The sequence below is a fragment of the Propithecus coquereli genome, unplaced genomic scaffold, assembly GCF_000956105.1.
Source record: "Propithecus coquereli isolate 6110/MARCELLA unplaced genomic scaffold, Pcoq_1.0 Scaffold164, whole genome shotgun sequence".
NCBI classification, from domain to species: domain Eukaryota; kingdom Metazoa; phylum Chordata; class Mammalia; order Primates; family Indriidae; genus Propithecus; species Propithecus coquereli.
In genome coordinates, this window is record NW_012140969.1 from 93,435 (window position 1) to 114,558 (window position 21,124).

Genomic DNA, 21,124 nt, shown 5'->3' on the forward strand with positions numbered 1-21,124 from the left:
ATGATCTCCAGTTCCCTCCACATTGCTGCAAAAAAACATGATTTCATTCCTTTTTATGGCTGAGTAGTACTCCATGGTATGTATGTATATCAATCTAAAACCCATCAACAGATGAGTGGATACATATATATACCGCATTTTCTTTATCCACTCATCTGTTGATGGGCATTTAGGTTGATTCTATGTCTTTGCAGTCATGAGCATATCTATATCTTTGCAGCTGCAATAAACACGCAGGTGCAGGTATCTTTTTTTTTATAAAATGACTTTCTTTTTTCCTTTGGGTAGATACCCAGTAGTGGGATCGCTGGGTTGAACGATCCCACAGGTGGGTTTCCTGTTTGTTCTTTGAGGAATCTCCATACCATTTTCCATAGAGGTTGTACCGTTTTATCTTCCCATCGACAGTGTATAAGCATTTCCTCTCACTACACCTGCACCAACACCTGTCGTTTTTTGACTCTTTAATAATGGCCATTATCAAGGTATATAATCAGGTGTAAGTTGGGGAAGGCACAAATGCTTCAACAAGGCTGTATCACAGGCTGTGGGGTGTGCAGTGACCACAGGCAGAGAGGTGCCAGGTGGCCTGCCTCCCCCAAAGGTACATCTCTTCCTCCTCAGATCTTTGAAGACCGGCACCCAGACACAGGTGGACTTTCTCTGCACCTACTGGCAGCCACCCGGCGCCCCAGTTCTGCTTGCGAAGAGGGTGTTCCATGAGCTGAGCCAGCAGACCCGTGGCATCACCCGGCTGGGCCCCTACTTTCTGGACAAAGACAGCCTCTATGTTAACGGTGAGAAGGCCTCAGCCCCACCTCCTAGGCCCAACCCCCTGCAGCCCAGGATGATGTTACTGGTTCTCTGGGGGAAGACTTAGGATTCGAATCCCAGCTTCAAAACACACAGACACGCACACACACACACACACACACACACACACACACACACACACACAGAGCTACCCTGCAAGGTTGGTCTTTCTTAATCCCATTTTACAGATGAAGAAACTGAGGCTTAGACAGCTTAAGCAATTCGCCCAAGTGGGTGTGGCTCGAGAGTGGTGGATGCTGGGCATGAGTGGTGCTTGTCATGTTCAATGTCATGCTCCACTCTGTGTAACTCACAAAAGAGTCTTTGCAGCGGAGACCTGGAGGAAGAAAATACATCTGTCTCCTCCCTGCCTTCTTCATGAAGTGGGTGCCCCATATCACTTATACGAGGTACCCGGGTGTAGGTACCAGGATGTGGGGAGATACCCTGAGCCTTCATTACTCCCATTTTAGCAAAGGGGGAAACCAAGTCATAGAGAGGGAAGGCACCTGCCAATGCCTTGCACAGTAGGTTTGTGGCTAGTCTAGGTCTTGATGTTCTTTTTTATTATTAGTTGTTTAAATGAATGGGGTACAAGTGCAATTTTGTTACATGCATATGTAGTGGCGAAGTCAGGGATTTTAGGCTATCCATGACCCAGATAACATACACTGTCCCCGTTAAGTAATGTCTCATGCTCCATGCCGTCACCCCCTCACCCTTCCAAGTCTCCATTGTGTATCATTCCACTCTCTCTTCATACATCCGTACACATCATTTCATTCCCGCTTATGAGTGAGAACATGTGATATTTGTCTCTCTGCGTTTGACTTGTTCACTTAAGATAAGGCCTCCAGTTCCATCCGTGTTGCTGCAAAAGACATGACTTTATTGGTTTTTATGGCTGAATCGTATTGCATTGTGCACATATAGCCCATTTTCCTTATTCAATCCTCCATCGGTGGCCTCTCAGGTGGATTCCGTATCTTGGTTGTTGTGAATAGTGATGCAATCATACGAGTGCAGCTTGGGTCTTGATGTTCCAAGTTTACATCTGGTCCCTTTGATGTGGCCATTGCAGGAGCCTGTTTAGGGCTTTCCCCCCTTGTAAACTGCACAGTTTATGTGTTTCATTTTGTGCGTTCATTCACATTTACTAAGCATATACACCAGGCCTTGTCCCTGGCTCCAGGGACGGAGCTAGGTTGCATGTGCATCTCGTCCTAATGGAAACTCCGGTGGGGCAGAGATGGTCTTTGTTCAGCACTATGTTCCCCAAATGTAAACGGAGCCTCACACAGAATAAGCCTGCAATAAATATGCATTGGATGGAGGGATAGATAGCAGGGAGGGCAGAAGGGGAGATGGTGGGGTGGATGAATGAATAGGTAGAGGGACAGATGTGTGGATGTAAAGGTAAGAGCCTCTTGTCGGGAGCATGCTGGAGAGGTGGGTCAGGAAGAGTCAGTTCGAGGGAAATATCAGGAAATTCTTTGTAGTGGAGACGACATTTAAGTCAGATCTTAGGAGGTGTATAAATGCTCACTCAGTACACAGACAGGAAAGCGTCCAGGCAGGAGCCCCATGTGGACAGAGGCAGAGAGTATCTGGGACTGTCGTGTGACCCCCCTTATGTGCAACTTCTTTGTTTCCAGGTTATCACGAACGTGGTCCGGATGAGCCTCCTGCAAGTATGTGTCTTTGATCCAGCCCATTTCAGAGACCCATTTTAGAGACCCGTGGGTCTTGGACCAAGCTCTTCCCCTCATTCATAAAGGGAGCTTGCCCCAAACTCAGGCCAGTCTCCTGAGTGCGGGCAATGCCTCAGTGGGAAGGAGAATGCTGAGTCCTAGGGCTCTTTTTGGACCTGCAGCCGTGGTGTTACTGGCCCTCTGAATTTTCCACACCCCTCGGGGTTGGAGGAAGAAGTTCAAACAGGCGTTCCCTACAGGGATGAGGGTTGAGGTCAGAGGATGACCTTGTAGTCCCTGCTTCCTGATGACAAAGTCTCCTAAGGGGACCGAAGCAGGGGCCTTTGTGGTCAAGCTGCAAATTCTGGTGGCTACTCAAGTAGTATTGGCTAAATTTGCCTATTCTCTCATCAGTGGTCCGTTCATCTGTTTTTCCAGCCATCCCTCCCCTCAGGAAGCATCCACCCATCCATCCACCCACCCATCCACCCACCCATATATCCACCCACCCACGCACCCATCCATCCATCCAGCCACCCATCCGTCCATCCACCCATCCATCCATCCATCCATCCATCCACCCATCCATCCATCCACCCACCCACCCATCCATCTACCCACCCATCCACTTATCCGTCTTTTTCATCCATCCATCTGTCCATCTGTCCACCCATTCTTCTGCCCATTCACCTGTTTTTTTCTTCCTCTGTCCTTCCTTCTGTCCTTCCATCTCTCCAACTTCTCCTCCTTGTTTTTATTCTTCTTGCCTTCTCTTCCTACCATTTGTCCATTCTTCCTTCTGCCCATCCATCTCACCTTCCATTTTTCTGCCTGTGCATCCATCTGTCCTCTTGGTTCAGCCTTGCTCTGGTCACCCCACTCTCACTCTCTCGGGCTAGTTAATTCATGGGCTTGCTCACCTGCTGCACTCACACATCACTCTTTCCCTCACTCTCATTCGTGGCCCACTTGTGAACGTTGTCCTGGCTTGGACCACTGTTGTGTCCCAGGTGAGGGGGCTTCTCCCACTATGTGGGAGCCTCTGTCCCTCTCTGATGACTTACCTTTCCACAGCTCCTGAGCCAGCCACCACATCCCTGCCTCCTCCAGAAGCCACCACAGGTATCTGGGGCTCCTTTTCCTTCCCAAGAGAGGCTCCTCAGCCCCACACCCCCACCAGCTGATTGTCACACAGGGGCTGGGAAGGAAGGATGTGAAGATTCTAGTGTCAGGGTGATCGTTCTGGTCACACAGATTAGACTAGCCATTCGGTCAGACACCTGCCCTCATGGACCACCCAGTCTCATGAGATAAACAGACCCTTATAACACAATGTGGGATGTTTCGGAGAGAGACGCCGGGCATAGTTTGGAGAGGGGAGGGCTATCTGGAGAAAGTTTCACCTAAACTGAGTCTTTAAGGATGACTAAGAGTGATCCAGGCAGATGGGGCACGAAGAGTATTCCTGGCAGAGGGGATTCCGTGAGCAAAGCCTCAGGAGCCAGAAACAGCATACAGTGTATGGGGAGAATGGAAAGGAATTTGATTTGCATGAAACATAAAGCTTAACCCAGAGTGGATGGATAAATGAAGCTGAACAGCTCTCTGGAGCCAGATCAGGAGGGACCTTGAATGCCAACTCAAGAAGATTGAACTTAACAAGGAAGGCCATAGGGAGCCATGGGTGGTCCTAGAGCAGGATGAACCACTGCTCTCCTGGAGCTCCACCTCACTGGGCTCTTGAAGCATGAATAGGAGTTTTCCAGGAAAATAAGAGGATGAAAGAGCATTCCTAGAAGTGGAACTGCATAGCAGGGACACAAGCAGGAAAGCTCACCCCAGGAGAATTCCTGTAAAATTCCAGTTTCCCCCCTGCCTTTGGGGTAACTTTCAATTTAGGAGCTCCCATAGCCCCCAGAATGTGGATCTGATTTTGGCTACTTCTGGCAGTCAGCAGGGGCCCCTGGGACATCTTGGCTCTGTGCAAAAAAAAAAAAAAAAGCTAAGGGCCCCCACCCTCTTTTCTTCTCTGCAGCTCTAGGTTATATACCCCAGAACGCATCGATCCCAAGCGAGTACCAGCTGATCTTCCGCATCATCAACTGGAACTTCAGCAATGCAGACTCCACCTCTTTGGAGTACACCACCCTGCTGAGGGACATCCAAGACAAGGTGGGGCCCTCCCCGCTCCTTTCCCTCCATCTGACTTATATCTATTAAGTGATTGTTTCAACAACTCTTCACTTTACCTATGTGTCATGGGTTTTCTCCACTTCCAAAGGTGGTACCGGGGCTGCCTTTCTCGTTTCCCATATGGGAAACTGAGGCTCAGAAAGGGGCGTGGTGTGCCTATGGTTGCACAGTGAGTTAGGGACATAACCAGGATGTGACCCCGCCACATCCAAGAGACCTCCATCCCTCCCACCCACTCTCCCTCCCCTTCTTTCTAGGTCACCGCACTCTACGCGGGCAGCCAGCTACAGGGCACGTTCCGCATCTGCCTGGTCACCAACCTAACGTAAGTTCAGAAGGTCGGACGTGTTGGCCAAGCAAGCAACTTGGCCTCTGAGCACCCGCGACACATCCCTGGGCTGGAAGTCCCCAGCTCGGTGCCCGTTAGTCCCTGTCGGTGAATTCAGCCACCTGCTTCCATAAACCTGCAGGGCAGGGGGTGAGGATTCACCTAATGGGGCCACCGATTTCCAGCATCTACCTCCTTCTTTTTTTTTTTTCTGGACATTTGGGAAAGACAACTTTTCGACGCATAATTCAAAATATCAGCCCAATAATAATATTCGGCACCAGCCGGGCTCCCCAGTGAGCATTTGCACATGTGGTCACCTCATCTGATGCTCACGGGGCAGCCCCTGTGAGGTGGGTACATCCCCCTTGTTCAGATGGGAAAACTGAGGCTCGGAGAACTGTCGACGTTGGGATTTGAACCCAGGAGGGCCAGGCGAAGGAACTAAGATATTTGTATTGGGGAAAAGGACACAGGGCTGCCTTTGAATATTTCCAAACATCAAGGGGTTTTTTGTCTTTAAGGTGCGGATAATTATAATAATACCTTTCACCAGAGTGATGGTGTGGGAATGTGTAAATTACTTCTTAGAGGTCCTGATCTATATAGCAATTGCTCAATAAATGCCCATTATTGTTACTGTTACTGCTTCTAGCTCTAATCCCTGGAAGCCTTCCCATGTTAGTCAGGGTCTCTTCTCTAGACAAGGGGAGGACGCAGCTAGACAACCCCCCACCCACAACCTGTCTCCACGTCTCTGCCTCTTTAAAGACAGCAAATTGAGACACTGCCGGTGTTGAGTGCTGGCTGAATTCCCATGGTTTCTATCCTTAGGCTGGACCCCATGTGGGTCACTGTCAGAGCACTGTTCTCCTCCAATCTGGATCCCAACCTGGTGAAGCAAGTTTTTCTGGATAAGACCCGGAATGCCTCATCCCACTGGCTGGGCGCCACCTACCAATTGGCGGACCTGCATGTGACAGGTACACAGTGGGGTGGCTGGTTTCGCAGCTGGAAGAGATGCGGTTATGTGATGAAGGATGGGGCATCTGAATAGTAGGGGAGTAAGCGGGGCTCTAGAGGGGGAAACAGGGCTTTCTGGAGGCCCATGTTGGCGACCCCTGGCAGCGGGCCATCCCACAGAGGCAGGAAGACAACATGCAGCAGTTGCACCCAGTGGAAAAATGGTGCTTTTTATGTGTAAATTTTTCCAGCCCAAAATGTAGGAAGATCCTGAGTTGCCTTCTTAGGACCCTTAATAATCAGTAATGTGGCTGGGTATGATCGCTCAAGCCTATAATCCCAGCACTTTCAGAGGCCGAGGTGGGAGGATCACTTGAGGCCAGGAGTTCGAGACCAGCCTGAGCAAGAATGAGACCTCATCTCTACCAAAAATAGAAAAATTAGCTGCGAATGGTGATGTGCACCTGTAGTCCCGGCTACTGGGGAGGCTGAGGCAGGAGGATCACTTGACCCCAGGAGTTGGAGGTTGCAGTGAGCTATGATGACACCACTGCACTCTAGCTGGGTCGACAGAGCAAGACTGTCTCAAAAGAAAAGAAAAGAAAGTGAAATGAGTTCTTCTCATCTTCTGGGTGCTGTGTGGAGAATGGGGTGGGAGGACAAGACCAGAGATGGGAAGACCCATTTGGAACCTACTCATCAGAAGTTTCAGCAAAAGTGTGGGACAGATGCCCACCGGGTGGTCAGCACCTGCGGGTGTTGTCTGCACCCCAGAGAGACACAGTCTCTCTTCTCCACATTGTAGTGGACTCTTACAACACTTGGTGGAAAGAGAACTGAACAGGTAGACAGGTGGATGGATACAAGCTGGACAGGTGGATGGAGGGTCTTCTGTAGCCCACCCCTAAAACTCCAGCTCATATCACACTGCCAGGAACAAGTAGGCTGGCTGGAATGACCACTTTCTTAAAACACTCTCTGGTTTTTTTGGTTTTTTTTTTTTTTTTTTTTTTTTTTTTTTTTTTTGAGACAGAGTCTTGCTGTGTAGCCTGGGTTAGAGTGCCATGGTGTCATCCTAGCTCACAGCAACCTCAAACTCCTGGGCTCAAGCGATCCTCCTGCCTCAGCCTCCCGAGTAGCTGGGACTACAGGCATGTGCCACCATGCCCGGCTAATTTTTTCTACATATATTTTTAGTTGTCCGATTAATTTCTTTCTATTTTTAGTAGAGACAGGGTCTCGCTCTTGCTCAGGATGGTTTCAAACTCCTGAGCTCAAACAATCCGCCCGCCTCAGCCTCCCAGAGTGCTAGGATTACAGGCGTGAGCCACCACACCCGGCCAAAACTCTTTATTTTTTATGAATTCTTTTTTTTTTTAATTTCAATATATCAAGGGGGTACAAATATTTTTGTTACATGGATACCTTGTATAATGCTTAAGTTAGGGATTTTGGTGCACCTGTCACCAGAATAGTGTTCATTGTACCTGAGAGGTAGGTTTTCTATCCCTCACACCCTCCCCCCTTCTTGGTTTCCAATGTCCTTTATGTACACACAGCTAAATGCCTGTGTGTACCCATCATTTAGCTCCCACTTATAAGTGAGAACATGTAGCATTTGGTTTTCCATTTCTAAGGTACTTCACTTAGGATAATGGTCTCCAATTCCAGCCAAATTTCTGCAAACAACATTATTTCATTCCTTTTTATGACTAAGTAATACTCTATGGTATATACATATATATGTACCTTTTCTTTAGCCACTTGTGAATTAATGGGCACTTAGGTTGATTCCACATCTTCGCGATTGTAAATTATGCTACAATAAACATTCAAGGACAGGTGTCTTTTCACTAAAATGACTTTCTTTTCCTTTGGGTGGATATCCAGCAGTGGGATTGCTGGGTCAAATGATAGGTCTACATTTATTTCTTCGAGGAACCTCTATACTGTTTTCAATAGAAAAACCTCTCTTGACATGGAATTTTTACATACTTTTTTTTTTTAATTCTAGAAATGGAGCTAAGCAGACCCAGCCCCCAGCACTTCCAGTTGAATTTCACCATCACCAACCTGCCATATTCCCAGGACATGGCGCAGCCAAGCACTACCAAATACCAGCGAAACCAAAGGAGTATTGAGGACGCGGTGAGAATGGGGTGGTGTGTCCACTCTGTGCCCATGCAGAGACTGAACCATGGATACCGGGTAGTCAGAGCGTGACTTTTATAACAACTCATGAAGACAGATTCTTATTCCCATTTTACAAATTAAGACACAGGCACAGAGAGGTTCAGGACCCAGGCACAGCATCCTACAGCTAAGTTGTACCGTGGAACGGGACATCCTTTGGTACACACGCCTGGGCTAGTGTTTGTCACGGCAAGAAAAAATAGAGATGAGGAAGTATGCTCAGTGGCTGAAAATTCTCTGATGCTACCGGGCATCGGATGCTGACCTGAGAAACATTGCCCTGTCTTTCAGCTCAACCGACTCTTCCGAAACAGCAGCATCAAGAGTTATTTTCATAACTGTCAAGTTTCAGCATTCAGGTGAGTTCCAACTCAGGACCTCATGACTCTGGCTATTTCCGTTGTGCTTTAAATAAAAGTGTCCCCAAGCCATAGCTATGGATGAGAGCCCTAGGAGTATAGAGCTGTCACCTATAAAAAAAAAAAATAAACAAAAACAAAAAAACCAGGGAGCCCACCAACTGGCTTAGAAACTCAAGGAAGTGTCTGCAGGCTGGGTGTGGTGGCTCACACCTGTAATCCCAGCACTCTGGGAGGCCGAGGAGGGAGGATCACTTGAGATCAGGACTTGGAGACCCACCTGAGCAAAAGCGAGACCCCGTCTCTAACAAAAATAGAAAAATTAGCCGGGCGTGGTCATGCACACCTGTAGTTCCAGCTACTTGGGAGGCTGAGGCAGGAGGAATGTTTGAGCCCAGGAGTTTGAGGTTGCTGTGAGCTAGGCTGATGCCATGGCACTCTAGCCCAGGCGTCAGAGTAAGACGCTGTCTCAAAAAAAAAAAAAGAGAGAGAGAGAGAGAGAGAGGGACTGTCTCCAAACCTCAGCATACATAGAGGTGCCTGCCTGGTGCTGGGAGCCATGGTGTCTGGAGTGTAGAATCCACTATGTTAAGAAATCAGAATCCATAGAAGATGGGGCGGGAGTAGGGGGTGAACAGGATGACTTAGAATCCAGCAGTCTAACTGTGCTGCCCGATAAGTTAACCCACTAACCATGTCAAACAATTTAAATTTTTTATACAGCTATTGAGATATAATTCACATACCATAAAATTCACCCTTCTGAGTGCAAAATCCAATAGAATGTTCATAGAGTGGTGAACTATCCCTACTATCTAATTTTAAAACATTTTGATCACCCCAAGAAGAAAACCGTTAACATTCACTTCTCATTCTTCCCTCCGCTCCTCCAGCCCCCTGACAACCACTGATCTACTTTCTGTCTCTGTGGCTTTGCCTGTGCTGGACATTTCATATAAATGGGGTCATCGTGCAGTATGTGGTCTTTTGCGACTGCCTGGTTTTACTTAGTGTAACGTTTTCAAGGTCCATCCATGTCGTAATGTTGCCATCCAGCCGGGTTCGTTTGCCTGCTGCCCAGGAGGAAGCCAGTACGCTGAGACAGCAGGGTTTACAGCAGAGAAAGAGTTTATTCCACATAGCGCTAAGCGGGGAGATGGGAGAAATTTCTCCCATCTGCCTCCCCAAGAATTTAGGAGACAGGGTTTTTCAGGACAGTTAGGTGTAGGCAATCGAGTCTGCTAATTGGCTGGGTTCAGGGCAGAACCTTAGGGTTGTAGAAATCGTCTTCTTTGCTGACCAGGTTCTTGGATGGGGGTCACAAGACCGGGTGAGTCAGTTCCTCGATATGGGCCACTGGTCTGGGTGGATCAGCCGTTCCATTGGAATTTGGGACCTGGAAGATACCTCAGAAACTAGCCCTAGGTTTCAAAGAGGTGATATTATCTATGCAGAAAGCTAAGCATCCTTATGACCACCAACTACGGGGCTTCTAGTGTGGCAATTATAGAGAAGCAATTGGGGGACAGTGGCTAGTAATTATCATTATTTTTAGCTCGGCCTGTGCCTTATTTTTAACTAGGCTCTTACCATAGTTATCACCTTGCACCCTGTCATTGATTTGTGTAAAGGGCGGTTTCAGTAGCGTGTATCAGTACTTCATTTCTTTTTTAAGACTGAATAAGGGATATTCCATTGTCTGGCTCTACCCTGTTTTGTTTATTCATTCATCCATTGATGAACATTTGGGTTGTTTCCACTTTTTGGCTATGATGAGAAAGGATGCTATGATCACTTCTGTACAAGTTTTTGTGTGAATTTATGTTTTCAATCATCTTGGTCCGATACCTAGGAGAGTGGTATTGCGGGGTCATATTTAACTCTATATTAACTTTTGGGGAACTACCAATCTGTTTTCTGCAGAGGCTGTCCCATTTTATATTTCCACCAGCAATATATGAGGCTTTCAAATTCTCCACATTCTATCCAACTTGTCATTGTCCCTTTTTTTTTAAATAGCCACACAAGTAGGTATAAAATGGTATCTCATTGTGGTTTTGATTTGCATTTCCATAATACCTAGTGAAGTTGATCATCTTATTCTGTGCATATTGGCTAGTTGTGTATCTTTGGAGAAGTATTTATTCAAGTTCTTTCCCATTTTTAAACTGGGTTATTTGTCCTTTATTGTTGGGTTGTAACAGTTCTTTATATATTCTGGATACTAGAAACTTATTAGATACATGATTTGTAAATCCTTTTTCCATTCAGAGGGTTGTCTTTTCACCTTCTTCATAGCATCCTTTGAAAGCACAGGAGCTTTTAATTTTAATGAAATACAATTTATTTATTTTTTACTTTGGCTGCTTACACTTTTAGTGCCATATATAAGAAACCATTGCCTAATTCAAGGTCATGAAGATTTACACCTATGTTTTCTTCTAAGAGTTTTATAATTTTATCTCATACATTTAGATCTTTGATATATGTTGAATTAATTTTTGTACATGTTGTGCAGTAATAGTCCAACTTCATTCTTTTGTATGTGGCTATCTAGTTGTCCTGGCATCTTGGTGAAAAAGACCATTCTTTCCCTGTTGTCTTGCCATCCTTGTTGAAAATCAGCTGTCTGTTAATTGTATGGGTTTGTTCATGGACTCTAAATTCTATCCCATCAATCTATATGTCTATCCTTATGCCAGTAGCACACTATTTTTATTCCTGTAGCTTCATCATAAATTTTAAAATTGGAAAGTGAAGTTCTCCAGCTTTGTTCTTTCTCAGTATGAGTTTGGTTATTCGTGGTACCTTGCGATTCCATATGAATTTTAGGATCAGTTATCAATTTCTTTGAAAGAGCTAGCTGGGGCTTTCATAGAGATTGCATTGAATCCACAGATCAATTTGGGAAGAGTTCCGTTTTGACAATATTAAATCCCCAATCCATCAACATGGTGTGCCTTTCTATTCACTCAGATCTTTTAAAATTTCTTTCAACACTGTTTTGTAGTTTTCAGTGTACAGGTCTTGCATTTATTTGTTAAATTTATTCCTGAGTATTTGTAGTTTTTTTCTTTGATGCCATTGTAAATGGAATTTTTTTTTCTTAATTTCATTTTTGGAATGTTAATTGCTAGTGTATAGAATCACAACCGATTTTTGTGTTTTGGTTTTATATCACACAATCATGCTGAATTAATAGGTTTTAGTAATATGTATGTGTATTTCTTGGGAGTTTTGAATATATAATATCACGTCATCTACAAATGAAAGTGGTTTTACATCTTCTTTTCCAATCTGGATGCCTTTTATTTATTTATTTTTCTTGCCTCATTTTCCCCATTGGAACCTCCAGTACAATGTGGATAACATATGGGTTGAAGGCAAACATCCTTGTCTTGTTCCTGGTCTCAGGGGGAAAGTTTTCAATCTTTCACCATTAAGTAGGATATTAGCTGTGGATTTTTCATAGATGTTCTTCATCATGTTGAGAAAATTTCTTTCTAGTCCTCGTTTGTTGACTATGATGAGTTTTTTTAATCATGAAAGGTCGTTTTATTTTGTCAAACGTTTTTTCCGTGTGTCTATCAACATCGTGTGGCTTTTGTCCTTTGTTCTGTTAATATGACATATTACATTGATCTTCCGATATCCAACCTCGCAACTAGAGGTGAGAGATTTAAGGCCTTCTCAAGTCTCTTCTGGTCATGTATTAATACATAGCGCTGAACCTTTGCCACCTTCTAGATCCCAGAAATACATCAGAGCTTTTCAAAGCCCCCTGTGGACTATTTATTCCCCCAATTTTTCCTTTTAAGCTTTTGACTCACCTCTTGCCTTCCCCAGCTGGTATCGCCTCCTCAGCCAGCTGCAATGTTAAACAGTTACCACTGATAGTTTTTGACAAGCACCTTGGAAATAGGTTTTCCTTATTGAGCAAAGCTCTGAGTCAAATCAAATGAAGACAAGCCCTGAGAATAGGGCTTTTTCAAGGAGCTTTCAGACAGATCAAATAGTGACATTTATCTGGGGATACGTGTTTGGGGACCTCCAAACCCATTGTGGCTGCTTGGCAGCTGGTTTCACAGCTACCATGGTTCTGAAACTGCTTGTTTTGAAAATTACTGAGGACCCTGGGGAGAGCCCTATGGAAATAATGCAAGTTAAAATGTCACAAATCTTGTTTTCTTTACCAAGATCCAACACTTTTCTTAACTAAACACTGCTCTGATTGTCATGAGTCTTTGGTTAATTTCCAGACTTGCGAAAAAAGTTGATTTTGACCATTTTGGCCAGTCTTCTCATTGTTTATATGGATTTTCAAAAGTCCTTACTCCAACAGTTCAGAAACGTTCTCCCCTGTGGCTGTTTTTAAATTAATTAAATGAAATACAATTAGCAACTCAGTTCCTCACCTGCACTGGCCACATTTTAAGTGCTTAATAACAACATGAGGCTACTAATGACTGTATTGGACAGTGCAGACACAGAACATTTACATCATTGCAGAAAGTTTTCTTGTACAGGGCCTAGCAGAGAGGAACCTAGAATCAGGATAGAATTCCAGAAACCTTTGTTCATGTCTCGTCCCCTTCCAGGTCCGTCCCCCCCAACAATCACACTGGAGTGGATTCCCTGTGTTACTTCTCACTATTGACTCGGAGACTGGACAGAGTTGCCATCTATGAGGAATTCTTACGGATGACCCAGAACGGTACCCGGCTGCAGAACTTCACCTTGGACAGGAACAGTGTCCTTGTGGATGGTAAGGCTTCCTGGTCATTGGGGCAGGGGTGGAGGCTCCCACTTCCATACCTGGGGCCTTCCCTGGGAATCTGGAGTCTTGGGGATGACTCCATATTTTACTTTTTCAGACTAGGAAAAGGTGGCAAGGTTTCCTAGGCTTTCTCCCCCACTGAAGGAGAGAAAAAGAAACACTCAATGGGACATGAAAGGCATTTGCGCTGTCCTTTCTGGCTCTGTGACCTCAGGCTAATCACTTCTCCTCTCTAGACTTCTTCCTTATCTCTGCACTGCAAGCCACTGGATGATGTGGTCAGCAAGGGCTTCCAGTTCCAAGTCGTATGTGATCCAGCCTCAACAAACGTGGCAAGATAAACCTATTCTCCAACTCCAGAGGTGCCTCCAAGGTGGCTAAACCTTGCATATCCAAACTTATCCCTTCAAAGAACAGTTCTGTATATTGCACCATGCACTAGGAACATAGCAGGAGAGAGTGACTGTCTACGTCTTCACCATTATATCCCAAGAACCCCATATTCTGCCTGGCATATAATGAACACTCAACACATATTTGTAGAAGGAATAACTAGATCTCATAGAAGGTCCCTTGTAGGTCACGTGTGAATAACGTAAGATCAGGAAACTTCCCCAAAAAAGTTGATTCAGACCATTTTGGCCAGTGTTCTCATTGTGTATATGAATTTTCAAAAGTCCTTATTCCAACAGTTCAGAAACGTTCTCCCATGTGGCTGTTTTTAAATTAATAAAATGAAATAAAATTAGCAATTCAGTTCCTCACCCACACTGGCCACATGGTGCTTGTGTGCCGCTGTCCTTGGTCCTGAACTGTTGTCCAAGAGGGCACTGTGGGTTCTCTGGAATCAACCCGACTTTCACAGGTCTGTCAATGTTTTTCATTGTCTTGTTTTATCCATTCCTTTTTAAAAGAAGAAAACCACTGCTGACTCACAGGCTGTATAAAAACAGGCCATGAGCCCAACATGGCTGTAGTTTGCCAAACCTTGCTCTGAATTTGGCACTAGCCAATAAAACTTTCTGCAGTGATAAAAGAAAAAAAGTTTATATCTGTGCTATTCAGCACAGTAGAGCCACATGTGGCTACTGAACACTTGAAGTATGGTTTGTGTGACTGAGGTACTGGAGTTTTGATTTTATTTCATTTTAATTTAAAAAGCCACTTGTGGCTCCCCATATTGCACATACCTTTAAGAAGTTGGGGCCGGGCGCGGTGGCTCACACCTGTAATCCTAGCACTCTGGGAGGCCAAGGCTGGAGCATGGCTTGAGCTCAGGAGTTTGACACCATCCTGAGCAAGAGTGAGAACCACCTCTACTAAAAATGGAAAAATTAGCCAGGCGTGGTGGTGCACGCCTGTAGTCCCAGCTACTTGGGAGGCTGAAGCGGGAGGATTGCTTGAGCCCAGGAGTGGGAGGTTGCAGTGAGCTATGATGACACCACTGCACTCTACCCAGGGTGACAGAGCAGGACTCTGTCTCAAAAAACAAACAAACAAAAAAGTTGGCTAGAAAGAGTTGGTAGATGTAGAGGAACCTGCAACCCTTCCCACCATGCCCAATGGTTGCTACCCACCCCTATCCTCATGGAGTGTGTGCCACACTTAGGAATAACCAGAATAGGCAGCTGTCAGTTATAAATTATTTGATGTGAATGTATCAATACTTCGGGGTGATCATCAGAGAGTGCTTCCTGGAGGAAATGACATTGAAGGTGAATCCTGCAAGATGAGACTAAAACAAAAAAGTGATGCAGATGGGTTTAAATGTGTTTCTAGGCAGAGGGAAAAAAATCTTTTGAGTGAGAATTTAAAAATTTAGAGAGATCCTGTGAGTTCCCAACTGCGATGACCCATTCTCTCCGCCACCCACCGCCATGAGATGGCTGAGCCCAGTTTAGGTCCTCCGTGCCCAGAGGCACAAACTAAATTTATTACACCTTTGTAGTGTGATAATGGCCTTGAGCTCATGTAGCAAAGTGTTATTTTTTTTTAGAGAGAGAGAGAGCTACAAATTGAAGTATTCAGGATGAAATGTCCTTGACTCCTTGATGTCTACTTGATTCTAAAACTGTCAACGAAAACATCGGATGACTCAAGGGCAGCAAATGTCAATAATTCATACATCAGATGGAACATTGTTTTTCATTTGATGAGATATAAATCATTCCACCGAAGTGATGGATGTTGCTTATACTGTCCTCTCTGCTTTTCTGGAGGTTCCAAAAGTTGCATTTAAAAGACTAAAATGCACTCACGAGCACTGTCCATTTCTTTTGTTTCTAGGGTATTCTCCCCAGGAAAATCATGCCTTGACTAAGAATACGGGTAAGCCTCAAAGAAGCCCCGGCCCGGGGGAGGGCGGAGGCCACCCCATGCTTTGCCTTGTCAAAGGGCACCGTGCACATAGGGTCTTGAATGTTGATGAGCGTTGGCCAACCCATGGGAAGGATCCTTGAGGCACAGTGAAGGGATAGTGGAGTCCCAGCCTGCTGGGGATCCCACTTCTTTGGGGTTTCTGGACCATGAGGTGCTGAGCTGCTAAGCTTTGCTCCACAGGGCTGTGCCCATGCTCAGGCAACAAAGGGTCCAAAAAGGAGCCCTGGCAGGTGGCAGGAGGTGGCTCACCCTAGCTCTTATCTCCCCAGACCTTCCCTTCTGGGCCATCATCCTCATCTCGCTGGCAGGATTCCTGGGATTCATAACATGCCTCATCGCCTGTTTCCTGGTGAGCAAGGAAGGGATTCTTATCTTCTTACCATTGGGTTGTAAGAGTTTTTAATATATTATCAATACAATTCCTCTGCTGGGTATATGTTTTGCATATCATTTTCTCCCAGTTTGCATGTGGCTTGCCTTTTTCTTTTCTTTTGTTTTTTAATTTTCTTTTTAGTAGACAAATAATAAATGTATCTATTCAGGGGGTACAATGTAGGCCTTAGATATATAACATTCCGGGTTGATTAAGTCAAGCTCATTAACATATCCATCACCTCTCATGTCTATGATTTATTCATGGTGCAAACATCTGAAATCTACTCTCTTAGCAATTTTGAAACATGCATTCCATTATTATTAACTACAGTCCCCATGTGGTGCAATAGATCTCACAAACTTCACAGCATTAGTCATTAGGGAAACGTACACGAAGCCTCAACGAGATGCCACTACACACAAGAATGGCTAAGATTTAAGACTGACTATAACAAGTGTTGACAAAGATGTGGGACAACTGCAACTCTCATAGAGTGCTGGTGGAAAATAGCTTGGCTGTTTCTTTGAAATTTACATACACCCACCATATGACTCAGCCAGCCCACTCCTGGTAATTTATCCAAGAGAAATAAAAGCATATGTCCATACAAAGACTTGTATACAAATGTTCATAACAGCTTTGTTTTTAATAGCCAAAATCTGAGACCAGTCCCAATGTCCGTCAACAGGTATATCTCAACAATAGAATACTATCCAGCAATAAGAAGGAAGAAATTATTAATACGTGCAATGACATGCATAAATTGCAAAATAATTATGCCAAGTGAAAGAAGCCAAGGAAGAGTACATACCACAGGAGTCCATTTATTTTAAACTCTAGAAAATACCAATGACAGTAGGGACAGAACAGTTGGCTGGGAATGCAAATGTGTTTGCAAGTGTCAGGGGCAAAGGAATTATAAGGGAACAGGGGGAAACTTTCGAGGATGATGAATGGGCTTTCCTTATCTTGATTGTGGTGGTGCGATTCAATTAAGTTATAATTGAAAGTTGTTAAATCATTCACATTAAATGTGTGGCTTATTGTATGTCGGTTACACCTCAGCTAACCTGGAGGGGTGTGGGGAAGACAGGAAGGGAGAGAGAGAGAGAAATGAAGGGATATCAGAAGGGGAAAAAGTAAAAAAAAAAAAAATGAAGAGTGAAAGGGGAGAGAGAAGAAGAGAAAGAGGTGAGAAGAGGAAAGAAGGGGAGGAGGAGAAGAACCGAAGGAGGTAAGAGGAGAGAGACACAGGAAGTGTAAGGTCCCTGGCTCTGGCCATATTCTTGCCCCCGAGGTTGGCGTGGGCGGCCGACAGTCCACTCTGAGCCCTTCTCTTTACCCTCACAGGTGATCGCCTGCCTGCGGAGGAAGAAGGAGGGTGACTACGAGGTCCAGCAACGCCACCTGGGCTACTACCTGGCACTCCTAGACCTGAGGAGGCGGCAATGACTGCATCTTCCTTGGGTTCCTTTTCCCCAGCCAGGCTCCAGAAAAGCTTGGCTGGGGCAGAAATAAACCACATTGGTCGGACACAGTCTGTGAGCCTTTCTTGACTTGGCCCCTGAGTGGTTCCCAGGGGACTAAGAGAAAACTCTTCCTTCCTCCTTCATTAAGTCTAGAAGGCAACTATCAGTTCTCTCTTTTTTTCCACAGTAACAAATTTATTAAACAAATTTATACAACAAAACTATTTCTCGCTCATACAAAGGTTGAGGGACTCTCCAAGGTAGCTCTCCTCCACGTAGTGACCTGTGCAACCAAGCTGCTTTGATTTTGGGGTCATGCCACTTATAATATTTAGCTTCTGTGGTTACCAAGGCAATGGAAGAAGCAGCTGGAGTGTCACCTACTGGGTCTTAAATCCCGGAGTGACACAAATTACTCTCCTTATGGCACATTGCTAAGACCATCTAAACGATGCCTGCCTAAATGCAAGGGGAGTATAAATTCCAGGTCCATAACATCCCATCCCTTAGAGACACCAGAATTGGTGAAACTGGTATAGAAATTGCCACCGCTTAAAATGGACATCCACTTGTGTCACTTTTCCCTTCTTAGTCACACTGCACCCATTAGGTGTAAATTTACCCATCCCCTCCTCCCCCTACCCCCTGCCTGACACCCGATGAATGTTACTACTATACGTGCACTTAACTGTTGGTCAGTTAAGTCAGTTAATACCAATCTGATGGTGAGTACATGTGGTGCTTGTTTTTCCATTCTTCTGATACTTCACTTAGCAGAATGGGCTCCAGCTCCATCCAGGAGAATACAAGAGGTGCTAGATCACCACTGTTTTTTGTGGCTGAGTAGAACTCCATGGTACACATATACCACATTTTATGAATCCACTCATGGATTGATGGGCACTTGGGTGGTTTCCACATCTTTGCAATTGTGAATTGTGCTGTTCTAAACATTCGAGTGGAGGTGTCTTTTTTATAGAATATTTTTTGTTCCTTTGGGTAGATGCCCAGTAATGGGATTGCTGGTCAACCTCTGTGGAAAGTAATATGGAGATACCTCAAAGAGCTACAAGTAGATTTTCTTTTGAACTTAGAGATATAGCTGAAAAGCAAGGAAGCAGGAAGAAATCCAAAGAAGAGAGGGCATTCTTAAGGAACTCCTTTTGTGGAGATGGCCATAAATCTGATGACCAGTATAAGCTGTTTTAATCTGCCTTACTTATCTTACGGTAGCCACTGATTGTAATACTGAAGTCCCCGCCTAATGGGAAGTACTGCGCATGCTTAATCTGTATCTTATGTAAACAGGCGATGACGACACATACAGAGGACTCTGCATCACCTGTCAGAAAGAAATTTAAGGCTCCACAAACGGGCAGGCAGTGAGCGTCTTACTCTCCAAAGAATTCCTGCCGTGGCTCACAAGTGAGTGCCTGGTGGATTCGTGTCTTGACTAGGAGTGGACGCCCACTTGACTAGGAGTGGACACCCTGTATAAATAACCTCTAATAAACTCATCTGACTAGCCACGCTGGACTTACCCGCGTCACTCTGATCTCTCACCACCATCCCAGTTTGGAGGGTGGTTTTTCTATACCATCCTGAGATTTTCCTGAAACAAGGTTTTATCCTGTGAGGAGGACAAAGCCCTGAATAATTCCATGACTTTGATACCTCCCTATTTACTTTCAAATGAGCAAAGTAAGCCAGACACAGAAAAAAAACAAAATACCACATGACCTCACTTACAGGTGGAATCTTTACAAAGTCGCATACGTAGAAACACAGTTTCTCTGAAACTACAAGACCCACCCCTCCTCTTCCTCCTCCTCCTCCTCAGCCTACTCAACGTGAAGATGATGACGATGAAAACATGTATGATGATCCACTCCCACTTAACGAATACTAAATATATTTCCTCTTGTTTATGATTTTCTTAATAAGTTTCTTTTTTCTAGCTTACTTTATTGTAAGAATACAGTGTGAAATACATATAACATACAAACTATGTGTTCGTCAACTGTTTATGTTATCAGTGAGACTTCTGTTGAACAGTAGGCTATTAGTAGTTCAGTCTGGGGGAAGTCGAAATTTATATGCAGATTTTCAACTGCGTGAGGGCTTGGTGCCCCAACCCTGATGTTGTTCAAGAGTCAACTGTGTGCTGCATATATATACACACAAACATCACGTCATACATCTTACATATATACAATAAGTTTTTTTAAAAAAATAAAGTAGAATACAAATAAGTAATGTAAATAGTAAATGAAGATGGGAATATAACATCAAAAAGAAAAATCTCCTTTCCATATTCACCTGAAACCCTATCTCTCACCTCAAAAAGAAATTACTATCTATGTTCTTTTATGTCATGCAGAGGGGTTTAATGAAGAAAAGTATTAGCATATTTTAAAATTTCAAGAGCTCAAAGCAAAAAAAAATCATTTACGGGTACTGCAAAGAGATGTTCATAAAGGATCGTGTTTCATTTCATCTTCACTATCTTCTCTTTTTTTCATAGTGTTTTTCAGGACGCCCTTCTTGGTCTTGCGTTTTCTCTGCCTCATTAGCAAGTCCGTCTGCAATCAATGCTATGGCCAGTCTCTCTCTTACCAACTTCACTTTCCTTTCCTGTTTCCTAATATCTTCCTCCGTGACCAGAAATTGTTTGCAGAGGATCTGTGAGCTACCCAGACCCGCTCCAGGAACAACCTCCGCCAAATCTGAAGACTGGGCAAAGGTGGGCGTGGGACTGGGACACGGACTGCCAGCAAGAGCCCCTGGCAGGGACGCACCTGTACAACCAGGTGCGAGCTTCTGCAAGGATTTGGCAAGATCCAAAATACTTAAAAGTTCTCCTGAACTGCTATAGGCCTGGAGTCCTTGAAGTCTCTTCTGCCAGCAGACCTGTTGGGGCTTTTCCAGGCTCTCTTCCCATTGGTGGTATCTAACCTCATTGCCAGGATGGGATGTGATCTTAGTAACTGGTCGTTTGAATATGTAGCTGGACATCCTCAAAGGGTTGGAGATGCTTAAGTCAGGCTTTGGTTTGTATTGGTTCACACAGCCGTGTTGCTTTCTCTGCAAACTCTTAGCCATCATCCTTCTTTTCCTCTTACGCTATAAAAATAAAAATCATGAAATTGGATCAAAATGATAAACGAAGCCTGCCTTCTCAGCTGACAATGATCTCAGCTGTTTTGGACTTCCATCCCTCCTCTTTCCCTCAGGGATAGGTCTCACATGCCTCCTGCAACATTCCCAAGCAGATTTGAGTCGAGGACAGGCAGCTCAAGGTCAAAACATTCCTCCACTAACCTGCAAACCACCTCCTTGTCTGAGTATCATTTTAGTCTCCTTTTGTCCTTGTCACTCCTACATGCACAAGGCCTGATACCCTCTCTCCTAACACACACGACATGTCTTTTTCTAAATCTCAAATCCTGCGATTCTAATGCTATATTAATCTTTTGCTACATTTCTAATTCATGCATTGTGTCTTACAGACCTCATTTACCCATTGTGCATAATAAATGCTTTAGATCTTTGAATATTAAAAATATTGTTTTTATTTTTTAAA

At 44.6% G+C, this 21,124-nt stretch overlaps 2 protein-coding genes across 2 annotated transcripts in view; one reads left to right on the forward strand and one right to left on the reverse strand.

The window, feature by feature from the left end:
- The window catches only part of MUC16 (mucin 16, cell surface associated), a 110,889-nt gene extending 93,365 nt beyond the window's left edge, over nt 1-17,524 (forward strand). The window contains exons 81-92 of the mRNA XM_012641221.1: nt 625-797; nt 2,469-2,504; nt 3,579-3,626; nt 4,546-4,676; nt 4,955-5,022; nt 5,860-6,008; nt 8,003-8,136; nt 8,473-8,540; nt 13,139-13,305; nt 15,604-15,645; nt 15,966-16,045; nt 17,423-17,524. Of these exons, the coding sequence (XP_012496675.1) occupies nt 625-797; nt 2,469-2,504; nt 3,579-3,626; nt 4,546-4,676; nt 4,955-5,022; nt 5,860-6,008; nt 8,003-8,136; nt 8,473-8,540; nt 13,139-13,305; nt 15,604-15,645; nt 15,966-16,045; nt 17,423-17,524 (1,198 nt within the window). The remainder of the gene's footprint in view (nt 1-624; nt 798-2,468; nt 2,505-3,578; nt 3,627-4,545; nt 4,677-4,954; nt 5,023-5,859; nt 6,009-8,002; nt 8,137-8,472; nt 8,541-13,138; nt 13,306-15,603; nt 15,646-15,965; nt 16,046-17,422) is intronic.
- A 2,519-nt stretch (nt 17,525-20,043) lies between these two features.
- MBD3L1 (methyl-CpG binding domain protein 3-like 1) lies at nt 20,044-20,643 on the reverse strand. Its single transcript, XM_012641222.1, has one exon. It carries the CDS (start codon nt 20,641-20,643, stop codon nt 20,044-20,046), a length of 600 nt encoding a protein of 199 aa, XP_012496676.1.
- Between the last annotated feature and the right edge of the window lie 481 nt (nt 20,644-21,124).